This window comes from Callospermophilus lateralis, unplaced genomic scaffold (assembly GCF_048772815.1).
Source record: "Callospermophilus lateralis isolate mCalLat2 unplaced genomic scaffold, mCalLat2.hap1 Scaffold_43, whole genome shotgun sequence".
NCBI classification, from domain to species: Eukaryota; Metazoa; Chordata; class Mammalia; order Rodentia; family Sciuridae; genus Callospermophilus; species Callospermophilus lateralis.
The window spans coordinates 9,323,699-9,341,324 of NW_027514380.1; the positions used below are offsets into that span (position 1 = coordinate 9,323,699).

Below are 17,626 nucleotides of genomic sequence, written 5' to 3' on the forward strand. Positions count from 1 at the left end.
CACTACCAGGTGGATTGGTTTGCTTTATAAAATTATAGTCCAGAATCTGAAGTCATTGTTTATAAAAAGGTTTACAAAAGACAATAAAGGCTGTCATAAGTTTTCATGCCTCTTAGGCATGTAACTCTATATTGAAGGCAGAGTGGTTCTAAACATTTAATCATCTTAAATCTCTAAATCTACAATTGTTAGCATATGCAGAAAAATTCATTGTTGTTAAAATGGGATCATAATAAAATCTCCATAAAATCATATGGGGAATCACGTGTAAGGATGGGAAGACTTTACCATTTTGAAGTGTATTCCAAGCCGGAAAAGTTAAGACAACAGATTTCTCCTAAGACACTAAGCAAATGTCTCAGGAGTCAGATTCATTATGCTTGTCACTAGTATGTGTACGCTCTCATAATTCATTCTATTCTGTGTTGATTTGCTCCAGCTTAATCACAGAATCACCGTGTTCCCATACCTTAAGTACTTCCTTCATTAGCTTACTGACTTTCTATAATAATTAAAAGCAAACACAAAAATGATTAATAGGCTGAGATGGAAGTATAGCAAATATAATTTATCTGTTTTATCATCAAGTAGTCTGTCTTTTTCCAACATTTCTTTATTCTAAATACAGAGTTCAAGCAAAACATGACAGAAGAAAAAAAAAAACTTTTATTTGATGCCTTCTCGCCATCTTTGACAGGCTTAGGAGCTGGTGCTGGACTTCTCTCCAGTTCTCAGAACTAGCTGACCCCATTGTGAAAAATCTTATAAACTTTCAGTAGTTTTAGGAAATACCCCTTATACAGTTGATTCATACCATACAAATATACTGAGAACATACTCCCTACCAAGAACTATGCCCCATCCTGGGGACCCTCTATTCAAGCACATTAGAATAGAGACTGTTAAAATCTAAAATGCCATTGAGATTCAAAGGAGCTTTGAAAACATACATGGAGGTGTTCTTTAAACGATTGGTCTGAATATTAAATAAATAAAGCCCAAACTTAACTTTAACATTATAAAATTCATCTTCCAATAGTGAAGATTGCTCTAGTACTCTTATCTATGCAAAAAGAAATTTCTGCTTCCAATGAGATTTACTAAGAAATCTTGTGAAGATGATGAGGAAGAAAAGGAGGAAGGCAAGGATGCTATAATTAAAAATAGCTTTAGTTGTCATCAGTAGTAAGGACCTAGCATGTGTTGGTAACTGTAATAATTCTGCATTAATTAAATATATTATAGAACATATCTTTGCAAAGTCCCTACAAAGTGAGTTTTAATAGTACCATTTTATAAATAAGGCAGAGTTCTTAGATCAAGTAACTTACCTGTAGATAGTGTGTTAATGATTTGAACTCAGATCCTGTACTATTACTGTGATTAATAAAATTAATTTAGTTAAAATATTTATGCCTGGATGACATATCTGATTTTGCAAATTAGTTATTTTTTCCTTTTTGTTCGAAACAGATCTATATAATATGAACAGGTTGTTAAACTTTTATACAACTTCAAAAAATTTAGTAATATAATTCAGTGAATAATCATATTCTATTTCTACTAAAGATTACCAATCCATCTAAAACCAAAAAAGAACATAGTTTTTCACATAGTTTGGAGCTTCTAAATGGTGGCTGGCTTCTTAATATCAGTAAAACAATTTCTCAGTGTTTGTTCGTTTATGTATTTAGATGTCATTATCTTGAAATGTAATGTTTGTTGAAATAACTTTCTACAAAGCTCAAATAACAAAAAGTTGGAAGACATATATGTTGCATATAGATAGAAAATTACTAATAGTACTTAGGTGAAGCATAAAACAATCTGGACCTTTAAATTGCATGATTTTCCTCTTTATATCAAGAGCAATAAAACCAAGCAATTCTGTTGGTTAATTTAATTGTTTAAGAAGTTGCCTCTATACATGAAGCACTTGCTTTTTTCCTTCAAGAACTAGGGATAAATTCTTTTTGTAATAGGCTAGATAATGGGGAGAGGCATTCATCTTTGGATCATTAAATTTCAAATTCCGGCTAGCAGCTGATAAATTCTGTATCTTCCTGTCTCTGACTGCACAGAGTGGGTGACATGGATTTATTTATTAGAGTCATATGTGATCCATTTCTGCTTCTTGGTTTGATTTAATTTATGTTTGAAACAGTTGAAGTTTTTTGCAATGAGCTGAATTTTTTAAGTGTTAACAGAACTTCCAAATGTTTTTCTCAGATAAATTATAAATGAAAGTGTTTAAAAATAAATGAGGGCTTATTTTCTGAATTAAGTAGTTATTTTGCATAAACTTTTCTGTGATTATTCAAGAAAATTCACAGAATATACAAAAGTATAAAGGAAAATCTCAAAGAAATCTATAGTCTTCTCATTCCAAAGACAACCAAGGATATTATATTAGTATATTTCTTCCTAGGCTTTCCCAACATCTCTATTTACAGGTTGGGTTGTACCATATGTATAGTATATGTGTTAACCAGCTTTTCATTACAGTAAGGATATACCTGAGGTGATTAACTTTATTAGAAAAGAGGTTTATTCAGCTCACAGTTTTTTTTCAAAAAAAAATTAAATTTGTCTTAATTAGTTATACATGATGGTAGAATGCACTTTGATAAATCATGTACAATGGAGTATAATATCTCAGTCTTCTGGTTTGTACATAATGTAGAATCACACTGGTTTATAGTTATATATGTACATATGGTAATAATGTCTGATTTATTCTACTATCCTTCCTACTCTTACACCACCTCCCTTCTCTTCACTCCCCTCTAGGTAATCTAAAGTAACTCTGTTCTTCCCCAGCCCCCTTCATTGTGAATTAGCATCTGCATATCAGAGAAAACATTCAGCTTTCAGTTTGGGGGGATTGACTTATTTCCCTTAGCATGATATTCTCCAACTCCATCCATTTACTGCCAAATTCCATAATTTCATTCTTCTTTAAGGCTAAGTAATATTTATATATATATATATATAAATATAATACACACACACACACACACACACACACACTACATATTTTAATCCATTCATCTGTTGAAGGGCACCTATTTTTGTTCCATAGTTTAGCTATTGTGAATTGAGCTTCTATAAACTTTGATGTGGCTGCATCACTGTAATATGCTGATTTTAAGTCCTTTAGTGTATAAACGGAGAAGTGGGATCACTGGGTCAAATGATGGTTCCTTTTCAAGTTTTCTGAAGAATCTCCGTACTGCTTTCCATAATGATGGCACAATTTGCAATTTCACCAGAAGTGTTTGAGTGTCTTTTTCCCTATATCCTCACCAACATTTATTGTTTGTATTCTTGATAATTGCTATTCTGACCGGAGTGAGATGAAATCATAGAGTAGTTTTAATTTTCATTTTTCTAACTACTAAAGATGTTGAACATTTTTTCATATATTTGTTGATTGATTGTATTTCTTCTTCTGTGAAGTGTCTGTTCAGTTCCTTGGCCCACTTATTGATTGGGTTATTTGTTTTTTAGATGTTAAGTTTTTTGAATTCTTTAAATATCATGAAGATATGCTCTATCCGAGATCATGTGGTAAAGATTTTCCCCCATTCTGTAGGCTCTCTCTGCATGTTATTGTTTCCTTTGCTGTGAAGAAGCTTTATAGCTTGAGTCCATCTCATTTATTCATTTTTATTATTTTTTATTTATATGTGATATCAGAATGCATTACAATTCATATTACACATATAGAGCACAATTTTTCATATCTCTGGTTGTATACAAAGTATATTCACACCAATTCGTGTCTTCATATATGTACTTTAGATAATAGTGACCATCACATTCCACCATCATTTCTAACCCCCTGCCCCCTCTCTTCTCATCTCACCCCTCTGCCCTATCTAGAGTTTATCTATTCCTCCCATGCTCCCCCTCACCACCCCACTATGAATCAGCCTCCTTATATCAGAGAAAACATTCAGCATTTGTTTTTTGGGGAGATTGGCTAACTTCACTTAGCATTATCTTCTCCAACTCCATCCATTTACCTGAAAATGCTATGATTTTATTCTCTTTCATTGCCGAGTAATATTCCATTGTGTATATATGCCACAATTTTTTAATCCATTCGTCTACTGAAGGACATCTAGGTTGATTTTACTTCTTATGCTTTAGTTTTGAAGGTTCAAGTGCAGGATACTTGCATCAGCCTAGTTCTGGTGAGAGCCCTCTCAGCTGCATCACATTGTAGCAGTGATATGCAGGATCAAGTGATCACATCTTGACATAGGAAGCCAGAGCCCTGGGGGAGGCCAGACCCTATCTGTTATAACAACCTTTTCCTGTGAATTACCAATGGGTCACAAGAGAACTACATCAATCTCTCTCAGGGAAACAGAGTTGAAGGTTGAATGTAGGGTAATTAAATGAAGTCTGTATAATAAATGTTGAGATTCACAGTTTTTTCCCCTGCTTGGATCCTATACCTGGCAATTAGGTATGAGTCCTCCTAAGTAGGACCATCACTTATCCGCTACTCTTCCAATATTTCTGACGTGCTCACTGAGTACAAGTTCATAAATCACTTTAAGCAGTATACATTTGGAGAAAATAAAGTGTTGGGAGACAGTCTTTATTATGATTGGTTATGAAAGGGGGGTTGATAGTTTGAATTCCCAAATTCTCATTTTATCTAGATCACTGGGTATGTATATGACTCTGGAAGGTTCTTTGTAGCCTCATTTTATAATAAAAACAATTGAATGAAATAGTAATTGCCAGATATAATAATAGGCTGATTGAAACATGACAGAACATCATATTAAAAACTTGCCTACAACAAAAAAGTTTTGATTGTTTGCATAGTTTAGAAGCCCATAGTTCTCTCTGAATTTGGACATGGTTGGATATAACAATACCTGATTCCCTCTCTCATGGCATGGCTGTGGTATTTTCAATAGAGAGGCATGATTCCTTTCTCATAACTACAGTACACTCTCTTTCCAACACAATTCAAGATTCAAATCCAGTAGGGAGAAGCAAGTTTCTGCAAGGACTCTAAGAGTCTCTTGGTCTAAACAGTCCAGAGCCAACCACCAAAGCCCAAGAAACATCTTGAATGCCCGAGTCCATACTTACCTGTTGACATGCTGTGTCTATGGAAGTACTGGTGCACTCTGTCTCCACTCCCTTCTCCTTTTGTTCCAAACCTAGGCTTCTGGCTTCTGGGTCACAGGTTTACCTCATTATTGCCTTGCCTGATATCACAGTTTACACTTCAAAAATACTGAATTATTTGTTACTGTTGCACAACACCCCCAGACCTATTCTGTGCCTTTGGTCATGCCTGGAATCCCATATTCAAGCTGAATATTAATTGCTTTTCTTCATAACTCCTGCTTATCCTTCAAAGACTCACTTCAGGTGAACTGTCCTCAAAATCTCTTATGAGGCTCAGTATCCTTTCTCTGTGCATTAGATGTATGTTAGTTTTATAATTTAAAACATTATTTTAAGAACTTGTGTGTCTGTTACTTCCAGAAACCTATGACATAGCCAAGGATAAGAACTATATAGTATTCACAGCTATATTTCAAGAGTCTACAGCTGTTGTCACAAAATATACACCTGTTGTTTTGAAACCCCATTTCATCATGTGCATTCTTGTGTTATAATTGCTATCCACATTATTCTCAAAGTACTTATTCCATATCTTATCTGACTTTATAGTATTAGCATCTAGCTTATAGCCTGAGACACTGTCAGTACCAATTAAATATTTGTTTAAATGCATGAATGGTTGAAATGCTTTCTTTGGTAGAGAACGTAGATATATAAAAAAGCATGTGGGGTGTTAACATTTGAAAGCAATATAGGGAAGAACTTAAGTGTGAAACTCTTTCAAAATTGAATCACCCAGAATAGTGGTACTTGCTTTTGTTTACTTAAGAATCTCTATGCTCAAAGTTATAGCCCCAGTTATTTCTAAGGTATCCAGCATCATTGTTTTTTTTTTTTTAAATCTTGATCAAAAGTTTCAAACACAAACTTAAATAGCAAAATATGATAGAATACCAGATGGCAATTTTTTTTCAAACTTCTTGTTTCAGTATCATAGGATTCCATCTAAAGCAGCAAGTATTTTCCCTGAGTTTAGAAGATTTGTAGCATAAAACCATAGATTTCTAAAATTTGGTGTATGTATAATTTATATTACTACTTCAGAAGAAACTCTGCTACAATTATGGATGTAGGATATTCCTCATTAATATTTTATGTTTTTTCTTAATATCTTACTGTTTCATATTAATTGTGTGAAACCAGAAAAGTTACTAAAAAGTTCTTTTGTACCACTAAAAATATGGAGGCTGAAAGTTAACTTCCAATAATTTGATTATGAAATTGGAACTGAACCCAGTTTGATTCTTATTTAGGTTATGGTTTCTATGTCCATATTTCTCCTTTTTTGTAATACCAGTCATGTTGGATTAGAATCTACCCTAATGGGCTCACTTCAGCTTGATGAGATGTGTAAAGACCTCACCTCCAAGTCAGGTCACATGCCGAAGTGCTGGGAATTAGGATTTCAGTGTACAAACTTGGGGCAGGGTATCATTCAACCCATAACCTTCTCACTCCCACTGTCAGAAGTTCAAGTAATAATTATGAGAGTTGCACCTCACTTTTTCCATTATTCTAATTTAAAGCCATAGCTTCTCTCACCAATCCTGCACCACAATAATAGCATATCGAACAATACTGAGGCAGTGGAAAGATTACCCTCTGAGACCTGTTGCCTCCACCTTACAAAACACTCAGACAGTAACATGCAGTAGTTGCCAGTCATCTACCTAGCAATAAGGCAGTGATGTTTAGAAAAATCAAATGATAAGGAAAAATACTAATTTTGAACATATGCCTGACAAACATTTTGTCTTTTTTAAAACATCTTAACTCTGATTCCCTAAATAGATCAAGAAGATTCCTACACAAATAACACCCACCTGTGTCCAAGCAGCACTCAACACTGACTGTAGGATGAAGCCGTCACCTGAAATCCCCAGCTGTGAACATGTTTTGATGTTAGGAATTGTCAAGCCTTCTGTAACTAGAACTGTCACAGCTTGCAGAATTGATGTGCCACAGAGTCTCACATCCAGGGCACAAGAATTCTGAAGATGTCTTTTTATTATTTTTAAATGAAAAGACAGTGCACAATTCTTAGGTATATAGACTTAGATGTATAGCTTAGTTACCTGAAACTGCCGTTGGAAGATTTAGCTCACAGCTAACATTGTTGAAAGAAGAGTGCTTTAAAACAAAGCCTAATATTACCTCTCAATTTTATTAGTCTGCCCTTGATCCATCCTTTATTTTCATGACTGATAACATTCTTATCAGTAAGTAGAAGCTTCACATTTTGGCATTTTTCATTCCATATTGATATCCACTTCATAATCCCAAACCTACTTTAATAGGACTTTTATAAAGAATATATATATATATATATATAAATATATATATTTATATAATGACATACAAAAAACATGTTATACAGTGCCAGGCACAATTCTTTTGTTTTCATAAAAGAAAGTGGTAGAAAGTAGTTAATCTTTGAAAACTCTTACTTCTTATTATGGTTTAAATATAAGGTGTTCCTCCAAAGCTGGTGTGTGAGACAATACAAGAACAAGAACTTCAGAAATGAAATGATCATATTATGAGAGGAATAACCTAAATTAATGGTTTAACCAACTGACATGGATTACTGGGAGGTAACTATAGGGTATGACTAGAGGAGGTAGGACACTGGGGGCATGACTTTGGAGCATAGATTTTTGTCCCTGGTGACCAGAGTTCTCTCTCTGCTTCCTGACTGCCATGTCCTGAGCTGCTTTCCTCCACCATTAGGTTCTGCTTCATCTCAAGCCCAGAGCAATGGAGTCAGCCATCTATGGACTGAGACCTCTGAAGCCATGAATGAAATAAACTTTTTCTCCTCTAATTGTTTTTGTCAGGTCTTTTGCTCCCAGCAATGAAAAAGCTAACTAACTAAAACACTCCTTTATAGCCCATGCCTGTAATCCCAATGGCTTGGGTGGATGAGGCAGGAGGATCATGAGTTCAAAGCCATCCTCAGCAAAAGCGAGGTGTTAAGCAACTCAGTGAGATCCTATCTCTAAATAAAATACAAAATAGGGCTGAGGATGTGGCTCAGTGGTCGAGTGCCCCTGAGTTCAATCCCTGGTAACCCCCCGACCCATAAAAAAAACTTTACAAAATAAAGGGGAGAGGAGTATGAGGTTTCTTTAATTAGAGACTGCCTAGAAACCAGCACTCATCTTACATCTATAATGGAACTGTCTGTAAAGAGACTGTGGTAGAAGTGGTTAGGTCATCCTGCCCATAAGAGGAAGTTCCAGACATTCCTTGCATGGTAAGAGATAGCTACTCCCTTCCCTACATAGGGCAACCCAGAAAGAAAGGTGACTTTTTGTATTTTATTTAGAGACAGGATCTCAATGAGTTAGTTGCTTAGCACCTCGCTGAATTGCTGAGGCTGGCTTTGAACTCATGATCCTCTGGCCTCTACCTCCTCAACTGCTGGGATTACAGGCATGGGCCACTGTGCCCAGCGCCAAAAGGTGATTTTATTTGCTGAAATAACTACAAGATAAATTCTGTGACAAATGCTTTATGTTCAAAGCAGAGGATACTCTGTTCTGCCTTTTGCAAACGAGGCAACTGAAGCATGGAGAATAAATATGCTCCTCATACTAAATGTGTTTTGTTCATATTTTAATATCTTATAAACCAGCTCTCCTCCTTCCACCCATTCTGTTGACAATAGAATCTCAAGTTGTAGCCACATGGATATTCTTGAACCTGACATTTCAGATCAGAATAGTTTGAGAAAAGGGTGTAGTCAATATATTTTTAAAACTTAAAAGTTTCTCTCTCATAGCAGGTATTTATGTGATGTGGGTCAATATATAAAGTATAAAAAGTACAAAGGGCCAGTAGAAAGCAGAAAATAGAGGATCACATCCCTTAACAAGGGAACCACAGGAGCAGGACAAGCATCCTTCTCTCATTTTCTAAAGATCAATAGAAACCCTTTGTAAAGATTAAGTTGTCTGTGTGATATAGAGAGTGAGCCTTAAATTAACTTTTCAGTGTTTTGTATCTTAAAACCTGCTTTAAAATAAATTTCACCTACATAAATGTTCCCTGGATTAATGGCTTAATCACCGCACTTTGAAGAGATTCTTTTCTTACCATTTTTATTCCATTGTTATTGTAATGACAGGAACTCATTAACCCAGTGGGTGTCGGTATTGATTATGATTTTCAGATTTTTCTTTTTCACATTGTAGTTGAGTTTCTACCTAAAATAAATTATAACTCTTGATTGGTTGCTGCATTTCTCCAAGATATCTGACCAACTACTAATGGTGAGGTAATGGTGTTCAAATTGATACTCATGGTCACAGGGGACTCTATACCTTTGCTCCCACTCTGATGCTGTGTTTTTCAGAATACAAGTGTTCGTGTAGTCATCAATACAGAATTAATCATGAAAGTCAAGTGCACGCTGCAGGTAAAATCAGCACCATCTAATTATCTCAACTTGTTTGTCTTATGACTATTTAGCTGAGCCCATCCATCTGATAACAAATAGGCTAATTCAAAATTCTATCAACTGCAAGCAATTTAGGAATTGTAATGTGGACTCTGGTGTGTTTTAGAGATTTTTATCCATGTCACAAGCTAGCAGTTAGGAAGAAAAAGGGCAGTAAGACAGGAAAGAGTGAAGCTGGCACATTATCTTTTAGGAGAAAAACGTATCAGGCTGTTTGGGTCCTGAACAATACTCAGTTACTTATATTGTTATAATAATATGTCTAATATTATGAATTCTATGGTATTTACAGGAAATTAGGAGAGAGTGAGGTTGTTTTTTCAGACTCATAGGATCATTTCCTGAAGGCATTTCTACTACTAAGAGTTAATGGACAACTTGTGTCTTTATTCTCCTCAATATTTATCTCCTCAATATTCTTTCTACATGGAAATGAAATGAGGTTTCTCCTTTTTCTGAGAGAAGGAAAAAGGGCATAGGGTTGCCAGTTGTCCCCTGGAAGTCTAGAGTCCTCACTCCCAAGTCCTCCATAGTCACCTCTCCCTTTCCTTTTGGAAGCCAAGCTTTGTATTTCTGCCTCTGCCCACATCACAAAGATAATCTTTTTTTTTTTCTAAAATTCCATACTTTCTAAAGACACCATTGTTACTTAAATCATACCCCAGGTGCTTTTTAATATATTGCATTCCCTGTGGTATGTGTGTTCTCAAAAATAAATATATATGGGCTAATTAATTATTTTAACTTAATTATTTTACCAAAATAATGACCTGTTTTGAAAATATTTGTGGACCTATTTCCAAAAAAAGCTTCTTCAGAGCAATTAAGCAGTTTTCCATAGTAAATGTTAGCTTGAGGGTTGCAAGTTATATGTTGCATATTTTAATGTTTTGTTTTAGACAAGCTGTGTGTGATTAGTCTCTTGTTAAACAAAAATAACAGGCAATATAATTCTCCTACATTTAGCATTTTTCTAAAAAATATGTAACTGACTAATTGAGTTGTCATATGGATCAGATTTTTAAGACAAAAATTATTCCTGTTATTCGTATGCCCACCAATACATAGTTCTATCAGTCTTTTTAAAGCTCACTTTTCATACCTCCCACAAACCTGAAATCCTTACACTAGACATCTTAGGATTCAAAATTCACTGTTAGCTAAATAATTGCCTCTGTTAGTCCCTCCTCCTTTTCCTCCTCCTCTTTCTTCTTAATTGTTGTTACTAGGGATTAAACATAGGGGCACTTTATCACTGAGCTACATCCCAAGTACTCTTTTATTTTTTATTTTGAGATACAATCTCACTAAGTTGCTGAGCCCTAAATTGTTGAGGCTGGCCTCAAACTTGCAATTCTTCTGACTCAGCCTCTGGAAACCTGCCTCTCTACTGGGACTGTGCAGTCCTTCCCTATACCTTTCCAATCCTGGGCCTGGAGGGGTTAAATGTCTATTTTCACTCCCTGGCTCTTCCCTAAAATCTGCCTGTGCTGAAGCCCCTACTGTCACTTTAGACCATGCCACCCCTTTTCATTAGGGTCACTCCAGGAACCTCAGTACTTTCTCCCTAGCCTATGCATGGTTTAATTCCTGTGGTCGCTCTCAAAGTTCACCTTGTCATAATTCATTATGGCATCTTCATTCCCATACACCTTCACATAGCCTAGCTTCTCAGGACACCCATGTTCTTGCCCCCCTTTCTACCTCAGCCACATTCTCCCACTGCCACACCTGAGAAATTGTCATACTAAAATCTCCATCCTCTTCACTCGGTTTTGACTCTCCGGCTTTCTAACTTCGTCTCTTTTTCTAGTTTGCTCCTGTTATCATCCCCAATCCAAAAAATATCGTCTGACCAGTACCCTAGCTGTTGCCTCATTTCTTCTTGTACAAGTTAGATTGTATGATCCATCACAAGAATTCAAAATTGCCTTCATGGATACTCTTACTCATCCACTCCTTTCTCCCTTTGCTTATTTTACTACCCAAACCTCAACTTCATGAATCTCAACATCTTCCTCTTCTCTGTTCCTTCTTGGATGAATGTTTCTGGGTAAAATTTACAACAGCACTCGAACTGATTTCATACTAAGTTGATGACAAGTAATCTCAAGTGAATAACTAGTGTGTCCCCAAATCCCCAAATTTCCCTGGCTACCACTCTTCCTTTCTCTTAACAGGTAATTTGGAACTCTTTCTCTTCAAACTCCTCACTCCTCCTTCCCATTCTCAGTTAGCATACTTACCATTTCCCTGATAAAATAGAAACAATCCAAATATGTCTCATCACCCAACTACCTCCCTATTTACACCTTATACTTGGTAGGAGTTACTGTGGACACACTGTCTCAGATTCTATATGAGGCTTATCACTCCAGTTAAGTGCTGGATCCCATCCCATTTCTGTGCTTAGTCAAAGCACAATTTATATGTAAGATGTCCTGCATCCCCCCAAAAATATTTTGGGGTCCTCTAGGTCACTTCCATCAATACATTGAAGTTTCCCTTTCACTTTAAACAAAATAAAATAAACACTAAAGCTTCCCACCTTTTCATTTTATATTGTCCTCAAGCCACTACTCTCTTTCTCTGCTCTCCTTCACACTAAAGCTCTTGAAACTTTTTTTTTAATTCTCTTGTTGATACCAATTCCTCTCTTCTTTTGCTCTTGAGTCTACTCCATTCAGTCTATTATTAGTCACTCTTCCAAACCTGTTCGTTAGATAATTAGCAATGGCATCCATTGCTAAATCCAGTGATTAATTCTCATTGCTCATCAAATATATTTATAAGCACTATTTAATGTGATCAATGACTTTAGTTTTCTGAGACTCTTTTTTTTTAATTTTCAATTTTGAATTTATTTTATTTTGGCCCCTTGGAAAATCACTTATGATATTTGAATAAGAAAGTTAAATGATCAAAGTTCACTTGAGCATAGACCAAGAACTAGAGAACAGACCTGCAAAAGGAATTTTAATTGCCAAAGCGATGGGTTCTAATCAACATGAGCAGAATAGTGGCCATGTAAAGGGAAAGGAAGGAAGGTATAGACCATTTGTATTTTTATAATTTAGAAATACTTATAATTGATTTGATATCAAGGTGAGAGTAATGAAAGTTCTTATTTTTAGTAATAAGAAATGACTATCTAATATCATTAGCTTACAATATCAAGCACTTATTGGTTCACAATACATGGCACAACTGTGCTTTTGTTGCTGTGACTTGACTTCACTCCTCCCTTCATTACTAGGCCCAGACTAAAGGGGACATCTCTGTCTGGGATATCTCTTCTTGAGACAGAGGGGGAAAGCAGAAGAGTCAGTAGAAACTTGCACTGACCCTTAAAGGTTGTCAGACAGCGCTCGCATTCCATTGGCCGAAAAGTACATCACCTGGCCAAGGTCAAAATCAGTGGGATAGACCTGTATAATCATGTAAGAGGAAGATGGGTGGAATACTTGTGAATAGCAGTACAGTTCCTTAGAGTGGCAGTTCTCCGTGGTTTCTGTCTCCTAGAGTGATTGTTAGTGTGATGGGCAGAACAAGAGCTCTAGAAGAAAGGATGAGATTGTGAAGAAGGACAACAGGTTCCATAAGAAACATGTTGTGTATGGGATGAACGTCCAGGAGATGTCAGGAAGACATTTGAAATAGAAACAGGGACTTAGGGTAAAGGTTAGCTGAGGATTTTGAATAGATCCAAGAACAGATCGTTTAGCAATGCTTATGTTTTTGCAAAGGTGGTTAATAAGATGTAAATATAGGAAATAGTAGTTAGTTCATGAGTACAAATGTTGAGTAAAATATAATGTGATAAAAACATGCAGTGTGATCTACTGTTAAGTTATCTAGACTTATTCAGCAATGGGTTCCAAGTTGTATGGATTCATCAAAGAGATAATAGGCATAATCTCAGGGCTCCAAGAAGTGGGCTTACTTTCTTGCCTAGCCATTTTGTACCTTTTAGGTAAGATGAAGCAAATTATTTCATTTTTATCTTCAAGTCTATTTCCTTCTCTGCAAAATTAGTAAACAATAGCATTTATCCTTTCAACAATTCAGTAAGGATAAATGCTATTATTAAAATGAGATAATGCCTAAAAAATGCTCAGAGAGTTCCTGGTTCATTTTAAATCCAATTGGTAAAAGTAGTATTTGCTAACAATTATATAAAAGAAAACATTACTTCTGATTTGTTTACTTTTGCTTTAAGTCTAAGCTTTTTTTGAAGCACATGGTCTTTATTTAATGGTGTTAAAAAATTCTACAGACAACAAAGAATGTCTGGGATGTACATTATTAGCCAATTATAGGAAAATGCAAATAAGATTAAATTCAATTTTAGAATGTATGCAATACTTTATTAATAACATATTCATTTCTAGATTCATTATGTCCAAATGCTCAGTTCTTGATTCTTGTAAGAATATGGCTGGCAACATGCCTATGTATTGCTACTGGTAATATTAGACTAGTTAAATTATGAAAGGCTATTTGAACCATATTAATTCTATTTACCTTCCACCTCTTAAAATTTTATGCTCAATAAGGAATCACATGGTAATGAACATTGTTTTTAAAAGGATTAATTATTGCAGAGGAACCATTCCATTTGGTATGAAGAAATAAATGAAGGTACACTGTGGAAGTTGCCTAGAATTTGGAACCTGGAAAGAAATATCTATTCAACTGCCAGCAGTTCTGCAGCCCATTTGTGGCCCAGATTCACTATGCATTTGGTCCTTTCCTCTATTTCCATTTCTTTCTATTGAGAAATGTCATTGTCTGCGTGTTGGGATTCCAGTGGTTTTATTGGCCATTCTTCATACTAGTTAAAAAATAACAAAAAACAAAAAAAACTTAGGGGCTAGGGATATGGCTCAAGTAGTAGCATACTCACCTGGCATGCGTGAGGCACTGGGTTCAATCCTCAGCATCACATAAAAATAAAATAAAGATATTGTGTCCACCTAAAAAGCTAAAAAATAAAATAAAATAAATATTAAAAAACTTCAATGAAGATTTTCCTTGTGACTTCAACACTTTTTCCTACTTTTGAATTAACTGTCTATAACATCTTAAAAGCTGACAATGAAAAAATTTGAATTTTAAAGCCTATAGCCCATATTGCTCTTTTATGTTACCTTGTGGTTTTCCCATCAAGTGGTATTTGTTGTTTGTTTTCTTTAAGCATCACCATCCATTTATTAGGCTTCAGGGCTAATAAAAACCCAGACTTCCATATGAGGCTTACAGATGTTGTTGAATTATAAAAATTAGCTTCAGGTCTGGCAGTGATTTTCTAAAAATAGTTCTGTTCATCTCACTAAAATCGAGGATTTCTTTGCTAAGCTGCCAAGACACATAAATCTTCTAGGAGAACTGATTTTGTAACAGACCTTGACATGTATGAGCTAATTCTAGAAATCAGACTTCTAGAAGAAAACCAACAGCCTCAGAGAGGATTAACAATTATGTTGGTGTCCATATGTGTGTTCAGTTCTGTATGGCACAGAGAAGTTTGGAAGACACTTGACATGTTAGGAAGGAACCCAAAAGTACATGGATGTTACCAAAATAACTTCCTGAGAGTTGCAATGCAAAGGAAAAATGGGTGAGAGGTGAGTGGCAATCTGAAGAGAATTTCATGCTCAATTTTATGTTGTTTGACTTTTTAAAAATCTGATCACTGCCATGTTAGTGGGTGTTTAACATAGTAATGGTCAAGGTAACTAGCATTGTAAAATGCAAGGTCTCTTCTTATCTTTTTCTAGAAATAATAATTCATAAAATTCTAGTAGTAAAGTGAATTCTTTTTTAAAAAAAATTTTTTATATACATATGCCATGAATGCTTTAGAATTAACATGTCCTGCTAATGATTTTTACATGTAATTAAAGATATGTTTATTCTAGTTTTATACATAAATTCCTATTTTAGTAAGTTTTTTTCATTGCTGTGACCCAAAGACCTGACAAGAACAATTGGAGGAGAAAAAGTTTATTTGGGCTCATGGTTTCAGAGATTTCAGTCCATAGATGGCCCACTCCATAGTTCTGGGTCTGACGTGAGGCAGAACATCATGGCAGAAGGGCGTGGCAGAGGAAAGCAGCCCAGAACATGGACACCAGGAAGCAGAGAGCTCTGGACCAGGAACAAAATATAAATCCCGAAGGCACACCCCCCCAGTGATACACCTCTTCCTCTAGCCACACCCTACCCGCCTATAGTTCCCACCCAGTTAGTTCATATCAGTGGATTAATCCTCTGATTAGACTACAACTCCTCATAATCTAATCATTTGGCCTCTGAATGTTTTTGCATTGTGTCTCACCTGAGCTTTGGGAGACACTACAGATACAAACCATAACAACCTCTAATAGATTAATATTCAGTTATGCATCAAAATGATTATTATAAACTGTTGTGTTTCTTTTTCCTGAAAGCAATATAACATCACACAAAGCATTTTTTTTAATATATATTTTTTAGTTGTACACAATATGTTTATTTTATTTATTTGTTTTTATGTGGTGCTGAGGATGGAACTCAGGGCTTCACATGTGCTAGGCGAGTGCTCTACTGCTGAGCCACAACCCCAGCCCCCCCACAGAAAGCTTTTGTTAAATAAAAAGGCCCCACCTCACTTCCAAACAGAAATGATTTTAACATTTTTTTTCCTTTTTTCTTTCTTCATATACATATTTGTTTTGACTAGTATAAAAAATACAAATTGTATTCATTTTTATATTTCTTAACATGGAAAGGTTTTTATGATTGTAGTTAGCAACAACTTTATTGTTTTAATTATATAATTCATACAATACATAAATTACATTAAAATCAGTTGACAGATCTGAAATGCACATAAAGCAATCAGTTTCAAATAGGCAGATCATAAACAAAATATAGCAGGTTTAAATATAAAATGATTCTATAATTATCTTTTCTTTCCAAGTATCTTTCCTACAAAGAATAAAACACTATTGTCATAGAATGTGTAAAGAATTATTATTTCAAACAATCAGCTAGGTGGACAAAGAAGGAAGACCCAATGCATACATTAGTTTTCAACTTCTTTCACTTTCATTTTTCAGCAGTTTCTTGAGACATACTATCAATCATATAAACTCAGAGGTAATGCTAATAATGTCCTCATTAGAAGAGAAAATGTAAAGATTTTTATCTGACTTCTTCCTTCTGTTTTGTCCTCTTCTCAAGAGGGAAGCCCAGGAAGCAATTACAATAGGAAACTTCCAATCCCAGGTGCTGCTACTCTTGTGACTATTACAGTAATATAGGTCTTGCTTTTCTTAGGCCACAACTCCACATGTTTACAGGGGTCCCCAGAGAATTTGAGGATATGCTGCCCACTCAAAATCTTAGAGCATAAACTGGGGAAAAGCTGTGTATCCCCCAGCCCTGCACGGTGGGATCAAAAACAGACATATTATACTAGCAGAGGTGGGATCTGAAAAGATACCAAATATTTATGCATGCTAAAACCCAGAAATATCTCTGCTTATCAGTATTTAGATTAGTAGTCTTAGCCTTTGACCTTTCAGAAAGAACTCTGCAGTTCATCGTCATAGCTGCTCATTGATATCTTGGCACTGGGGATTATTGTTAGATTCTGTCCTCTACATGTTGTGAGACCAGGATCATAGGCATGTGTGTATTATGCATTCTTCTTGCAAATATGACTAGTCAAATAGTTTATTTTGGGTATTTAGTCAACTAATTTACTGTCCTTCCCCACTATTACCATCACCCAAGCCCCAATAAAAACAACAGAATTTAATACATTTATAAATTCAGATTTCTTCCCTCTGTAATTTTAATTCAGGTAGTGAAAATAAGCTAATATAGGGGAGACAAATCAGGAAGAAATAAATGCTTACTTATATGGTGAGGGTATGATTATTAAGGAAGAATTCACATGACCATGATAACATATTTTTAAAAACATTCCATTTTAACATGAAAAGAAGGCACTTT

At 35.3% G+C, this 17,626-nt stretch overlaps 1 protein-coding gene across 1 annotated transcript in view; it reads left to right on the forward strand.

The window, feature by feature from the left end:
• Window positions 1-11,477, forward strand: part of LOC143389129 (neuron navigator 3-like) — a 133,303-nt gene extending 121,826 nt beyond the window's left edge. Inside the window, 4 exon segments of the mRNA XM_076842401.2 lie at window positions 6,458-6,635; window positions 6,952-7,083; window positions 9,518-9,580; window positions 11,436-11,477. Coding sequence (XP_076698516.2) covers window positions 6,458-6,635; window positions 6,952-7,083; window positions 9,518-9,580; window positions 11,436-11,477 — 415 coding nt within the window.
• The last annotated feature ends 6,149 nt before the right edge of the window (window positions 11,478-17,626 follow it).